Here is a 14,693-nt window from a genome sequence, read left to right as displayed (position 1 = left end):
ACAGGCAGCATCCAGGGTATAACTGACTTCACTCCAGAGTAAACATCTCCAAGCACACATCATTCCAGAATGGCACAGTAGGCATAAATCCATTCTGGAATTACAGATGATGTGCTTGGCATAAACACAGCTGAAAACCATAGCAACAAGAAAGCATACAAAAGTTTAGCTTCATACAACAAAGCATACAAAGGTTTAGCTTTATACAACACACTGTTACAGGAATATGTCTTAGCTGCGTATTTATAATGCGCTTAATACCCAGAGGTTTCTAAGCGTGGACCCGGGGATTATTATCAAACCCGTGTTGCTTCGTGTCATCTTGTTTCCAAGGCGAGCACGTTGCTGCGGAGCTATCCTCCCGGGATCTACTCATAAACCGATCTATGTCCTTTTACTATTTAACTGCTCTCATGAACTAAGAGGAAAAAAGTAAATGTTCTAGAATCGCAATGCTGTGTGACAAGTTTTGTAATGGGGCACATGTTCTAAAAATGCAAATACCGTTTTTAATTTTGATCAGCATTTGCCGTTTTGGTTCTATGTAATAAATAAAATGCATCATCCTGCACATCCACCATATGTGAGACAAAGGCCTGGTATCCCTTCTGATATTGTAGACTTAGATTAGGGCACTGTGTTAATATATGCCGTGATGTCTCAGTCGCAGTATTACATAGTCTACAAACCCTGTTGTCATAGGGTACCTTAGACCAGCCGCCAACATATTCATAGGTAGCTAATATATTAAGCTGCAGGCAGCAGATAAACCTTCTCAGGTCTTTGGTGCAGATTTTGGTTATGTATGTACAGGGTTCGCCATGGAGACATCACTGTTTGCTATATTCAGCATACCTCTTTTTTCCATCCAGAATAGAGATGGTGCGTGCCCTGTCCCAGACCAGGTTCTTTTGCTTCAGTGTATTCAGCACATCTGGGGCAATCATACTAATGCCTAAGGCGGAGTTAGTGTCCACTAATGGACCACGGGTGCGAAAGTGCACATGTGCGGTCTCCCTTAGTGCAGACAGAAATAGATTGAGGCGAGAAGCTCGATAGCTGCATGGAGAGTCCTGCAATAGTCTCGCTGTTGGTGGGTGCAGATATTAAGGAGAGGTATATCTTACATTTCTTTATATACCAACTGGCCCGTAACGATTTCAGGCCCACTTGAAGGCATAGAGCTTCCACCGGGACAGCACTGTGCACCCCCAAAATTGATATGAGGATTTTCCCCTCCAGTTTTTCCATCCGGCCCACATAGAGTCATTCAAGGCCATATTTTAGTCCCGGGACTATACTGGTAGTATATATCGCCAGTAGCCCTTCAATGTTGTTTCCAACTTGTTTGGCAAAAACTGTTTGATCACTGACCATTTCCGTAGTATTTTGGTCTTAATGTATTCTTCATAGCAGTCATAGGTAGGGGTTATATAGATAAGGAAGCCCATATAAATGTCTGTCTCTGTCTCCCCATGCCCCCGTGACTGTCTCTGCGTCCCCCATGCCCCCGTGACTGTCTGTGTCCCCCCATGCCCCCGTGACTGTCTGTGTCCCCCCATGCCCCTGTGACTGTTGTGTCCCCCCATGCCCCCGTGACTGTGTTCTCCCCATGCCCCGTTACTGTCTGTGTCTCCCCATGCCCCTATGATTCTATATCGCCCATGCCCCTGTGACTGTCTCTGCATCCCCCATGCCCCTGTGACTGTCTCTGCATCCCCCCTTGGCCCCGTGACTGTCTCTGCATCCCCCCATGCCCCCGTGACTGTCTCTGCATCCCCCCTTGCCCCTGTTATTGTCTCTGCACCCCCCTGCCCGTCTGTGTCCCCCACGCCCATGTGACTGTCTCTGCATCCCCCATGCCCCGTGACTGTCTCTGCATCCCCCCGTGACTGTCTCTGCAGCCCCCCATGCCCATGTGACTGTCTCTGCATCCCCCCTTTCGCCAGTGACTGTCTCTCTGCATACACCCACCCACCACATTGCCCCCGTGAGTACATCTGTGCCCTCCACCCACCCCTTTTTCCCCGTGAGTTAGTCTGTGCCCCCACCCACTCACCCCCCCTTGATTGTTTTGGTTGTCTCCTTTTCCCCTTACCTTCCCTCCTCCTGCAAAGTCAGGTTCTACCTCAATTGCCGTCTGGCATAGTAAGTCATAGCCGCCTGTCGTTTTTCAGCCACCTTCCCTCTCCCCCCGCCCCCTCTCTTGTCATAGTCCGGCACTACCCCAATTGCCATCAGGCATAGTAATTCGTAGCCGCCTGTCTTTCACAACCACCTACCCCCCCTCTCCTTCCCCTCTCCCCTATCTTTGAAGCCACTTTCTCCTCCCCTCGTTTCTATTTTGTCCATTTGCACTTACTCCTATCATTTGCCCCATGATTTCTGATAGCAGCTTGTCTGTCCCCCCCTTGCCCTCCTTGTCTTATCATCCCACTCCCTTCCTTTGACTATTATTTATCGTCGCTTGATCTGTTAAGATAGTCACTTGTATGTCCCTCTCCTCCTTCCTCTCTCCACCCCCTCACCTCCTTCCTCTCCTCGTGTTATTCATGCACTACAACAATTGTCGTCAGGCATAGTAATGTTACTGCTGATTTGTCCCTCCCTCCTTGAAGCGCTTTGAAACTCATTGTGTATAAGCGCTATACAAATAAACAATCAATTCAATTCACTGTTTCCAAAGTCGAGTTATTGAGCTTCCATATGAGTTTTTCCCCACTTAAATACACTTCAAAAATATACTCTTTCAGTTCAGTTAAGTAAGTAGATGGCCTTTGGGGATGGCACACAGACACCTCTACATCCTCAGGTGACTTCAATTGCTAGGACACTGTGGACATTGATATATCACTTTTTACACTTAAAAGGTAATACTGAAGTTGTCCCAAAAAGGAAAAGGTTAGGAAAGGAAACCATGGTTAAAGAGTTTCTCCAACAGGTAAGCACTTTAGAATCCCCCAGTGCAGTATGGAGTAACCCTTTCCCAGCTATACAAGTAAGGTATGTATGACTTTTGGAGGGACAGTTAAACACAAAGTCAGAGGGTAAGAAGAGTCTTTAGGGAGCCAGAACAGCCAATGTCAATTGAGCAAAGTCTAGGGGTGCTGAGGCACTTCTTAGAAGATAGGCAAAAGTCTTGCAGAATGTTAAAGAGAGTTTTGTTAGAAAAATAAATCACTGTTGGGCCACAAGCTGGGAGGCTTGTGATGAAGCAAAGATGCAAGCAACTCTGCAAAGGGCAGCAAATGCAAGTCTCCAGTGAGAGCAAGCATGCTACACACCACAAGAGGGTAAGTACCCCTAGTTTCACAGTACCTTGAGTCTGAAGAAAATGTTCCAGCTGGCTTTTGTTGTGGTTCTGCAGATCCTGTTGTTCCTGGCCCTCAGCCATGGGTACAAGAGGGAGGACGTCTGGGGACTCCTGCACTACGGTTTGAAGGTCAGCGGCAGCAATGGGCACACTTCAGATCAGCAGCACTTGCGGTTTCAGCTACTCACAAATAGCACCACTGTGGTTCTTGGGACACCTTTTGGACTTTCCCTGCTTCTGGGGTCCAGCACTATGTTGAGGTGGCTCAGGCTTAGTTAGTCCTGCTTCGAGGGAGTCCGGAGGATCTTCCTGGAGCTTGGGTCCAGTTTAAAGGTGATACACTCGTCCTGGTGTTCCTGTCCCCATGCACTCTGTTCCTGCAGCAGCAAAGAAGTACAGCCAGCAGAGAGAGGGGTTCCAGGCAAGTTCGTCTTGGGGTCGATTGGTCCCACCAATCTAAGGGGAGAAGTCGTCCTTACCAGGCTTCTCCAGTCAATCAGAAATTCTGAGCTTCAGCACTGTAGCAGGGCTTCACTGGGCAAACCAATGGTTCAGGGGGGTGCAGCAAGCTTCTCTTCCAGTTTCTTCTTCGGTTCCTTCGTCCAGTGGTCGACTCTGCCTTCCTTGCAAAAGATCTCACCTTTTATGCAATTCTCTCCCATTCATTTGCAGCCTATCTGTCACTCACACAGCTGGGTGGCTGTCCTCCAAGGACAGCCAGCCGGCCAATCACATTTGGGTGCATTCGTGTAACCAAGGAGATTAAGCACACATAGTTTCGGGAACGCCCTTTGCTTCCTGCCCTGCCAGACACGCTGGAGCGAACAAAGGGGCCAAACTTGGTTTGGCGATTGAGTAAATCTCAAGAAGGACCGTTCCAACAAGAAATGGTGAAAAAAGACGACCAGGGCATTTTGACAAAATGGGCACCCAGGGTGCAATACTGCAGCTGAGGATTCAGATTGTGGTAAAAACGCACAATGGTAGGAAAAAGTAAACCACTGCCACCAGCCATTAATTGTGGAAAGGGTAACATCAAAATGTTACATGAGAAGGTAGACAAAAGGGGATACTAAGTATCCCCCCAGCACTCCACATAAGATGGTGTGTGCTGGGTCTACAAAGAGAAAAAAGGTAAGTAAAGTCAATTTCACATTACTACTCTTGGAAACCGTAGTTTATCCAAGAGAAAGTAATTAGTCCTTAAGAGAAATCCAAAGGACTTCTCTGTGACACTGCACTGAGGGTGCTCCGTGTCACAATACCAAAAGATGATGCCTATGCAGTTTGTCAGACTCCAAAACCAAACGAAACAAGGGTTCAAATAAAAAAAAATACATGAGAGAATGGGAAAAAGGTCTCACTCTCTCCAGGATAAACATCAAACGTCCTAAAGTCCAGCAAAAGAGCTCGGGTTATCTGAGGTAGAAGAGAATTAACACAGAATTGAGAATTCTCCTCAACAGGCATTCTTTTATTTTTCAACTATTGTACGAACTTTGTTTGGCTTTTTACTATTATCAGCTCACACCCCTCCTGAAGATACAACCCGCATTCCCAAAAGATGCAAAGAAGGAATACTTGTCTGGCTGTGACTGCTTGACCTTTATGATTGGGATAACTGCTCATTTAGTAGTAGTGTTGAGTTGAGTAGGTGATTTAGCCACTACTGCTCCCTGTACTCCCTCCTGTATGCAGAGCACCAGTCATTTCATCACATACTGCAATCCATGTTATGTGGGAATAGAGCATTATTTATTGTAAGGGAGCAACAGTGTCGGATCCAAACATGGATTCATGGGTATGCAAAGGAGATATTGCTGATTTTTAACAAAGAATGCATGATAAGTGCGGTTCTGAGAAATTAAACAACAATTAAGGCTGCAAAGCAAACTGGGAGCTTGACAATCTGTTTAACAGTGGGAATTCTGTTCAAGGGTAACACCACAGTAAGCATTTGCCAAGCCAGTAGTCCTCTTACTTTGCAAATGTAGGTTGGTATTCTTTTTGTCGTGCGGGGGGCTTAGAGAAAAATGTTACCCTATCCATTTACAAATCCAAATAATATATGGGATAAGGTGGTTCACTCGAGCATAGCACAGTCTCTGGCTTCTTTAGCATGAGGTTACAGTTCACTCATCAGCATCCGGGCCTCCGTAGCATAAGTCTCCTTGCTTCTCAAAGTCTCTTCACTCAAAGGGTCTGATGCAACCAATTATACAACAAGTTCTTTTCTCTTCTGGATTTTCAGAAATATTCACTTTGGGTGATTCAATATCCACCCCGGACCCCGCTCTACCGGGCTCAGATCCCTTTAGCATAAAGTTCTGCCCTCTGCCGGGCTAGAGCCTGTCTTTCACTTTATCGCACAATGTTCGTAGGTTCTTCCTTTTCGTGTGACTCCCGGTTCACCACAGATCCCCCTCTGCCGGGCTCAGATCCCTTCTACACAATTAGTCTCCCTCCGCCGGGCTCGAACCAATGTCAATCTTATATCAAGTATCGAAGGCTTTGGAATGACCCGCTGCAGGACCACTTCGATTTCACAATTGTCTTTCTTTAAACGTTTGCACCCTCTCGGTTGGATACCTAACTGAGTCTTTCAAATGAGCACCCACGTGATGCCGGACCACTCTACGGTTACGTATTTAGCTTCAAAGTGCATTCACTCATGTGCTGTCTTAATAATCTTCATACAATGATGCCGCGTGCAACCTTGGTTTCCACACAGACTGGTCTGGTATCAGTCTCTCCAACTCACCAGCGGTGCTGACTTCACTGGTGCTGCTTTGTTGTAGGAGCCAAGGACAGTACCACGGCGGCAAACGCTTCTCCCCGCCTTGACGATCAACGCGGGAGAGCCCAGGGTCCCGCCGACACACAATGCAGGATTCTGTAGCTTTAATTCCAGGTCTTACGTTTTCTACTTTCGAAGGCTCATGAAAGATGCGGTTTGTCAGTGAAAAGGTGAAGGGTATTTCCCTCCTTGCAATCCTCTTTGGTCTTGCGTCTTCCGCCTTGTATTAAACTGCCATCTTGAAACTGCTGCTTCCTTGTGTGCTTTGCATTGCTCAGTGTGCTTTCGTGCTCCGCCTTTTATCCATATGCGGAAGTGTGGTGGATGTCAGGTGTGTGTAATGATCAGTAATTGCCTGACCCTACCTGACCATTGTAGTGGGACATGTCAGGTATATGGCTCAGGTGTTTGTCCGTTTTCCTTCACAGTGAGTTGTCCGTGAGAGAGTGTTTGTGTCAAATAAAGGGGTGCGGGGTTGAGACCCTATGTATCCTACCGGGTAGGATGGGGGTAAATGTGTTACAGGGAAGGGGGATACCGTGTTTTGCCATCCGGTGTCTCACTTCCACTCCCCGAAGACCCCCCCCATCCATGTGATCCACCCCCAGGAACTGGATCCAAAAGTGATGGCCGTGTCCTGGCCACCTGGATGACAGATCCCTGGGGACTAGTGGGTGAGACACCTTCAGATTTCTCACACTATGCACCCTTCCACCCTACCTCCCTCTCTACCCACCCTCCCCCTTTCTCACCACCTACGCTACCCTCCTCTCTACCCCCTCCCACCCTAACCCATTTCGAAACCCCCCACCTACCCTTCCCTCTCTACCCACACCCCTAAGCCCCCACCCTAGGTCCCTCTCTACCCCACCCACTGTACCTACCACCTTCTATCCCCCACCCGCCCACTCTTCCCAGGTACATATCAAATATATTCTTCACCAATAAAAGTTAATAAACTGAAAAATAAAGATTGTATTGCCCCTGCCAGGCCTTTCATAGTTGCATGGCGAATCATCACATTGCTTCTTCTATGGTGTGTCATATCCAAAAAGGTATTTTTTCTTTTCTGTCTATAATGAAGCAAATGTTGTTTGTAAACATGTAATGTATACGCTTTAGTAAAATATGGTGCAAACGATGATTTTCTGTTTTATAACCAATGGTGTTATAGCTTTTTCTGGCAACCCCTTATGGCTACCTGAACAAATTGCTTTCTCAGTTTTCCTGCATCGGCTTCAGCTATTACATTCGAACAAATGAACTGTGCTTCCTCGTTATAATTTTGTTATTGCCCAAGCCTGTTTAACCTATAAGCACTTGCTTTGCTCCCATTATATTTTCACCATCTTTTTCTCAAGAGTTTTTTTCCTTGGACATGCATCATTTTTCATATTGGGTGCAGCGATTACTGCACATAACCTACTGATTGAATCCATGGCCATGCTTCAATAGCGAGCATTGCTTTAGAAACCTTTAAGATACATCTGGTGATGGCAAAGATTTCATTATTGTTGGTGGAGTCCGTATGGTGTCTAACTTGTTTGGAAACATTGCACTGCCAACTTGCAGCCCGTAACTCATAAAAATGTAATTCATGACAGGCTTTCCAGTTATTCCATCAGTCAAATCAGTAGTACTTAAGACCGAGGATGAGCCGTATCCTGTCGATCCTCTGGAAACTAGAAGAAGAGTAATTACAATGACAAGTGAGTGCCATTCTTTTAATGTTCTAAGTATAAAACGCACATGCATATTTAGGCATTTCTAAGACCATTGCATAAAACATTGCGGATCATTGTTTATTTTGTGTAGAAATTACAAATAAATAGCATTTATAGAGTGCAGGGTTGTGAATGCTCGGTAAATGTTCTGTTCTGATGGTTACCTTCCTCTTACAGATTCCTCATTTGAAATGACTGCAGGCACTGTGTCGATCGGAACATCTTTGAACACCTGCTTGGTGTCAAAGCTGTGGACCAAGAAGCTAATAGCATCAGATGTGAAGTATCTGGTGTTTTTGCGGCTTTTGATATTTTTAGATTCAAATGCTGTGCATAGTGCGTCATCTTGTAGTTAGTTGGCTGCAGTATTGCAATTGGCGTACAAAACTTAATTTAGTCATCGACTGGGTGAATTTGGAATAGAATCCACGTGTGATGTGTACATTGTGCGAAACCAAAGGGTGTCTTACCCGCTAGTCCTCGGGGACTTGTCATCCAGGTGGCCAGGACACGGCCATCGCTTTTGGATTCAGTTACTGGGGGTGGACCAGTGCGGGAGGATCACCTAGGTGAGGGGTCTTCTGGGAGAGAGGGTGGGATAGCCAACAGCGAGATGCGTTATTCCCCCCCTATTTGGTTTATTGATTGATTTATTTATTTATAGAGCGCTTTACACCAAGGCGCTGTACAATGGAACAACAAAGTACAGAGTAATAACAACAAATAACATTGGTAGCAAAAATCACAACTTGAATCATTCAACAAAACAGTGCAAAGAGCAATTAACTGAGAGGGGGGGGGGGGAGTGGGAATAGGAGTGTTGAGGGGGGCAGGAGAAGGATTGAATGAGTGTAAAAGGAAGGGAGAGAGTGTAATGGGAGAGAGGAATTGGAAGAGGGGAAAACAGGTGGGAGTATAGAGGGCAGGGGGGGCTTCAAGGTGGGGAATGGAGGAGGAGGGATTTAAGGGAAGTGCAAAATGAGGTGAGGGTAGTGGAAGAGCGGATTGAGAGGGGGAGTGAGTTCCAGTGCAGAGGAGCAAGAGGTTGGAAGGAGCGGAACCGGGAGGAAGCGCAGGGAGAAGGAGGTGCAGTGAGAAGGAAGTGGTCAGCGGAACGAAGGGAGCGAGAGGGGGAGTAGAAGGAGAGAAGGGAGGAGAGATAAGGAGGAGAAAGACCATGGAGGGATTTGAAAACAAGGCAGAGAAAGTGGAATTTTAGTTGTAGGTGGAAAGGTGGCCAGCAAAGGTGAGAGAGTGAGGAGGAGATGGAGTCATGGGAGGTAAGGAGACGAAGGGTACGAATAGCAGCGTGGTATATGGATTTAAGAGGGGCAAGCTGAGATGCGGGAAGTCCGAAGATTAGAGAGGAGCAGTCTCCGGGAAATCTAACTGATCCTTTATTTTAGGATGCTCCAAGGTCCCAACTCCTCCACGCCCCTTTTTACACAAACACTGGTCAGAGGAAGATGGTGACTGAGAGTAACTATTTAATCCAAAGAAGGGACGTATACATATTTCTTTAACAGAACATGTTACCCTCAGCAATCTGAAACCTGATCACACAGGTTAATTAGCCAAATATAGGCTGTGTCAGTCTAATAAATGACATGTATCCAATATTGAAATATCATATTTTAATTAATTTGCTAAACAGCACAAGTATCAACAAACATGTTTCTAAAAAATGCATTACACCACATAAAAAATATACAATGTTTAAAAGTGGTGATTTCACCACACACACTCAAGTTATACAGATCCTTGAACACTCTCCACAGCAGTTAACTCAATTTTTCTTATTTACTACTGTGTACAACAACTTAGTCCGACTTATATAAGTTTCTGTCCTTGATGTTACTATTAACTGGACATTCTTCAGGGGTGGAAAATTGTCTTGTGCTTCCTGTAGACTTCTCTCTATGGTTCCGGTTTCTAAAGCTGGGGTTACATACAATACAAAAACATATTACTACAATGGCATAATTGGTTGTTTTACTTAACCTAGCCAAACCTAATCACCATTAGGATGCAACAAGTATATACTTTATACAATACTAGTGCTTAAAACTTGTAGCCAATAAATGTTGTACAGGTTTATTAGACAATCACAGTTTTTTGTCCTTCACTATTCACACTGGTTGAGAGAGATAGCCCCTATCTCACCATATTCTCTACTGTCCTCATCAAAACATCATGCTTCCTGATGTATAATATGATCATAGAGCACACACCTCTATTTTGAAACCTAAATAGGTTAACCCTTAAACAGTTTTATAGGGTATGGCCTCACCTCAGTTCCAATACTGATTTCTCTCTCTTGTAGGTAAGGTACATAGGATTTTCTCAACCCAAATCTGGTATGTGCACCCACAATGCGGTATGTGTTCTGTTAAAAAATAGGACACCCTGTAAATTCTTAGTATAAAAAAGGGGGGGTGGACCAAACCACAGAAAGCGGAGAGAAAGGGGAAGGATCCTACCTTTATAACCCTCAGTTGTAAGATATTGCTACTTTCTGGGGTCTGCAGTCTTCTGAATAAACTTCCAGAGCCAGAATTCTACTTTACTTAGTGGCACTCAGTGGAAAAAAAACTTTTTCCTAAAATGAGGATGAAACAAACAAGAGTATCCCCTTAAAAAGTAGATTCAACAAGGGTAAGTTACTTAATAATGGAATTCCCATATGTCCCCTAAGGGTTGGCACCTCAGCTTACCTTGTACATTGCTTTAGCCGAGTCCCATTAGCAGTGCGTTATTTTCCTGCTGCTGTCTGCTCGCAACGCAAGCCTTTCTATTTATCTTGCGCCCTGCGTTCGTGCACACCTTGATTACGTCATCGCGTCAGCCGTAACGCGATGACATCATTACGTCTAACGTGATGCTATGCCGTCGCCGAAAGTCGCGTCGTTGCCATAGCAACCCGCGAAAATGCCACTGAATGTAAAAATCACCATTGCAAAGGGCTGATCTGGGCTCTTTATTTACAGAAACAAAGGAGGGAGAGGTAAACACACTTCTCTCCATCAATGACAGAGCCCTGTGGTGTAAGGATTGTGTACCCCTACCAATGTAACCAGAAAAAATACTCTCTCAAGTGTATCATTGTCTCTGCACATTGAATGTGCTGGATTATTAGAAAGGAACAGGATGGTGATAAAAAAGGAGGAAGCCCAATACCTGTGGATTAAGTCATTCAATATTAATGGATCCACATAACACTAGCCTGTGAACACTTTCAGGGGCCAACCTCACACTTTTAAAGAAAGATCTAGTCATTATTAATAAATGGTGTGAGGTACCCTAACCACATCATGTCCTGTTATGGGTTCTTAAAAATAAATTCCTATTTAACAGTAGATACATCTTAATAGGAAATACCAACAGACACTGCATGACACGTCCTCCATTAGTTAAATGTACAAAAAACGATTTATTTAATATTGTGCCACTCAATATTTTCATTAAGTCCTGCTACATGACTATTAGTTAAAAAAATCAATTTTTGTTCCAAATTTAACAGTTTTCTATTGATATCTTCTGTGTCTTCCCTTTTACTTTCTTCAGGATGCACCATTCAAAGTCCATGAAAGAATGGCCCTTCTCCTCAAAATGTTTCACCAGAGGGGCTTTTTCAACATGATTTTTAAGGCAGCTCTTATGTTCTATCATGCGTGTCTTGCATTTTCTGTTGGTCTTTCCTATGTACAATAAGGCAGATGGGCATCTAATCATATAGATAACATTATCTGTTTGACAATTAGTATGTTCCTTAATTTGCCATTCTGATTTCAAACCCAAATTCACAGAGGTCATTTTACGTGTAAGGGGGCACATAATGCAATCACCACAAGGATGATGTCCTACAACCCTAGGTAGTCCCCATAATGTGCTCTGTCTCACTTCCGGGCTACCAGTTTTCTGCACGTCATTTCGCATTACTAAATTGCGAATATTGGTACTTTTCTTAAATGCCACTAAAGGAATAGGAATGGTCATAGTCTTCTTCCAATTCCTAAGGATGATGTTCTTGACTTTGTAAGAAATATTACTAAATGTGTTAACAAATACCAAAGGGCTCTCTACCTTATCTCTATTTTTCTTTTCAAAAAGAGCTTCTCGGTGATTGTTAAAAGCTTGTTTGGCTGATTGTTTAACAATCTTGGCAGGGTACCCTCTCTCTATAAGTTTGTTAATCAAGATGTTAGCCCCTTCTTCATAGTCCAGCCTCGTGCTACTATTGCGTTTAAGGCGTAAAAATTGCCCAAAAGGCAAATTGTCACGCACATGTTTGGCATGGTGACTGCCATAATGCAGTAATGCATTCTTATCAGTACTTTTTACAAACGGTTTGACCCACAGTTGATTGTCTCTGTGATAAATGGTCAAGTCTAAATAATTGACTTCACTCGAACTCATTGATGCTGTAAATTTCAGATACCTGTTCTGATTATTTAACCATACCACAAAATTGTTGGCTTCTTCTAATGTTCCATGCCACACCATAAAAACATCATCAATATATCGCAGCCACTGCGATATTTGATGTCTAAAAGGATTGACCACAGAGTAAATGACAGTTTGTTCCACCATGTCTACATACAGATTTGCTAAATTCGGGGCCATTACTGCACCCATGGCAGTCCCTTCCACCTGCATATAAAACTGGCCCATGAATTGAAAAAAGTTTTTAGTAAGGGCCATTTCGGCACACCATATAATGAAAGCATTACTGACCGGATGATTATCCTCACGTTTCAACAGGGTTTCCTCCACTACTTCTAAAGTGGCCCTTTGGGGGATGTTAGTATAAAGTGATTGTATGTCTAGACAAATTAATATATCGGTGGTAGGATCAAACATCAGCCCTTCGATTTTCACAATGGCGTCTCTTGTGTCCTGAACATAGCTCTTCATTTTGTTCACAAAAGGGCGTAGATAAAAATCTACGTATTTGGACAAAGGTTCCAAAATCGAGTTCACCCCGAAACTATAGGCCTGCCCGGAGGTTTATCCTTGGTTTTATGGATCTTGGGCAAAATGTAAAATATCGGGATCCTCACTGTTTCTCTGGTAAGGTAGTCGCCTTCCTGTTTACTGATAAGCTGTATTTCAACAGCTTTATCAACTTTTTCCCTTATCTGTTTCATAATGTCTGGACTGGGATCTTGTTCAATTTTACGGTAGCTGTTATTATCTGCTAGCAACCTATCACATTCATCTATATAGTCTTTTTTGTTGAGAGTAACAATATTAACTTTCACACATCGTACTGGCCATGTCCCCCTAATTGGGTAAGGCAAAATAAGGCACTTAATTCCAAGTGCATACACATAATAGCAATTAGCCCTCCTCACACGAATAAAAGGCAGATCCCAAAGACACGCTCTGAGCAAGGCGGGACACGAGAACGAGCAGGGCTTGCGGGACGAAGGCAAAACTATTGGAGCAGAGCGACGGACCAAGGGGCGAGAGCAGCAGGCCAGAAAAACCCCAGAGTTCCCTTCTGGTGGTTGTTGCCTCTGACAGGCTGCAAGAGACATATGGAGAAGGCCAGATCCCGCAAGTGAAAACTGCATTGTGTTTCAAGGATGCCAGCGACCCTCCCGGGTGAACGGCAGAGTTGGGGAGGCAAGGCCAAGCCTGTGGTACTAACCTTGACTCGAGAATCGCAAATCGTAAAGCAAAGCAGAAATGCGCACAGCCGGTGAGTTGGCAAGCGACCTGAAAGACCACTGTGTGTTAAAGCTTGAAATAGCAACATTTTATCACAAGTGAAGGTTGCATGCGTGTGAATGAGACGCAAGGAAAGGCAGACCTGTGAATTAACTTTGAAGTAAAAGGCACCTGTGAGTTCAGCGATATTAAGTAAGGGGTTGGTCCGGCGAAAGGAAGTAGCTCACTCGAAAGTCTCTACGAAAGATAAATAGTTTGAAGCAAGAAAGTGAATATACAGCAAAAGTGATATGGAAAAGTTAAACTCCTAGAAATGGGAAAGTAAAAGTTGCACTATATATATTTTGACTCGAAGTGGTCCTGCACTGTTCTGAAAAGTAAGCCATGCACATTCGAAAACCTTTGACAACCGAAAGTGGTCCGAGCCCGACAGAGGGAGGCCTGAAGTGAAGTAAGCTTTGGGAAGGGAACCCCCGTTGCAAGTTTGTGTTGAACTTTATTGTGAGAGGTCTGAGCACGACGGAGGGGGACCTTTGTGAACTTTTTGGTTGAAACATTATTTCGAATGGATTGTGTCCTGCCACGTATTCCTCATTTTATGATATTCGTATCCTGCCAGCTTAGCCGCTTCGGAAAAAAAATTCTCGGCAGAGGGCGCTGTGCACGGGGTCATGTCGTCAATGTCCCTCGACAGACTCCGTACCATGTTGACGTCACGATCAGTATAAATATCTTGTGCCGCGCCTGTTGGCGTCAGTGCCATTTTTCCAATTGATTCGCTCGCGAGAACGGCGCGTATCAAAATTTTCTTCAGAAAATGTCGTCTTCTTCCACCCCTTCTACTCCCAAGACGGGGTTCAAAAAATGTATTAACTGTGGATCGAAGATGTCAATTACAGATCCTCACTGTGTTTGTCTTTGGTGCCTAGGTTCAGACCATCGAACTGGCGACTGTGGCTCCTGTCAGTCGATGACGGAAAAGGCCCTTCGTGAGAGGAAAGGTAAACTGGCGGTGGGGCGGGAAGCTTCCAAAGCCTCCTCGAAGGCCTCGTCAAAAAGACATAGGAAATCGAGCGATTCAAAAGAATCGGATCGTCATAAACATTCTAAGAGGTCTCGATCACGTAGTTGGTCGAGACGCTCTTCATCTTCCTCTTCAAAAAAGGTTAAGAGAAGACCTAGATCT

General features: G+C 44.6%; 1 protein-coding gene across 2 annotated transcripts in view; it reads left to right on the top strand.

Moving 5' to 3' along the window:
* LOC138481143 (zinc finger protein 34-like) overlaps positions 1-14,693 on the top strand; it is a 608,256-nt gene that overhangs the window by 369,328 nt on the left and 224,235 nt on the right. For both annotated transcript variants that reach the window (XM_069613071.1, XM_069613070.1), the window contains one exon: positions 7,715-7,819. In XM_069613071.1, coding sequence (XP_069469172.1) covers positions 7,715-7,819 — 105 coding nt within the window. The remainder of the gene's footprint in view (positions 1-7,714; positions 7,820-14,693) is intronic.

The sequence above is a fragment of the Ambystoma mexicanum genome, chromosome 5p (assembly GCF_040938575.1).
Source record: "Ambystoma mexicanum isolate Mex_15411 chromosome 5p, UKY_AmexF1_1, whole genome shotgun sequence".
In the NCBI taxonomy this organism is placed as follows: Eukaryota; Metazoa; Chordata; class Amphibia; order Caudata; family Ambystomatidae; genus Ambystoma; species Ambystoma mexicanum.
This window is presented reverse-complemented; position numbering and strand designations above follow the sequence as displayed.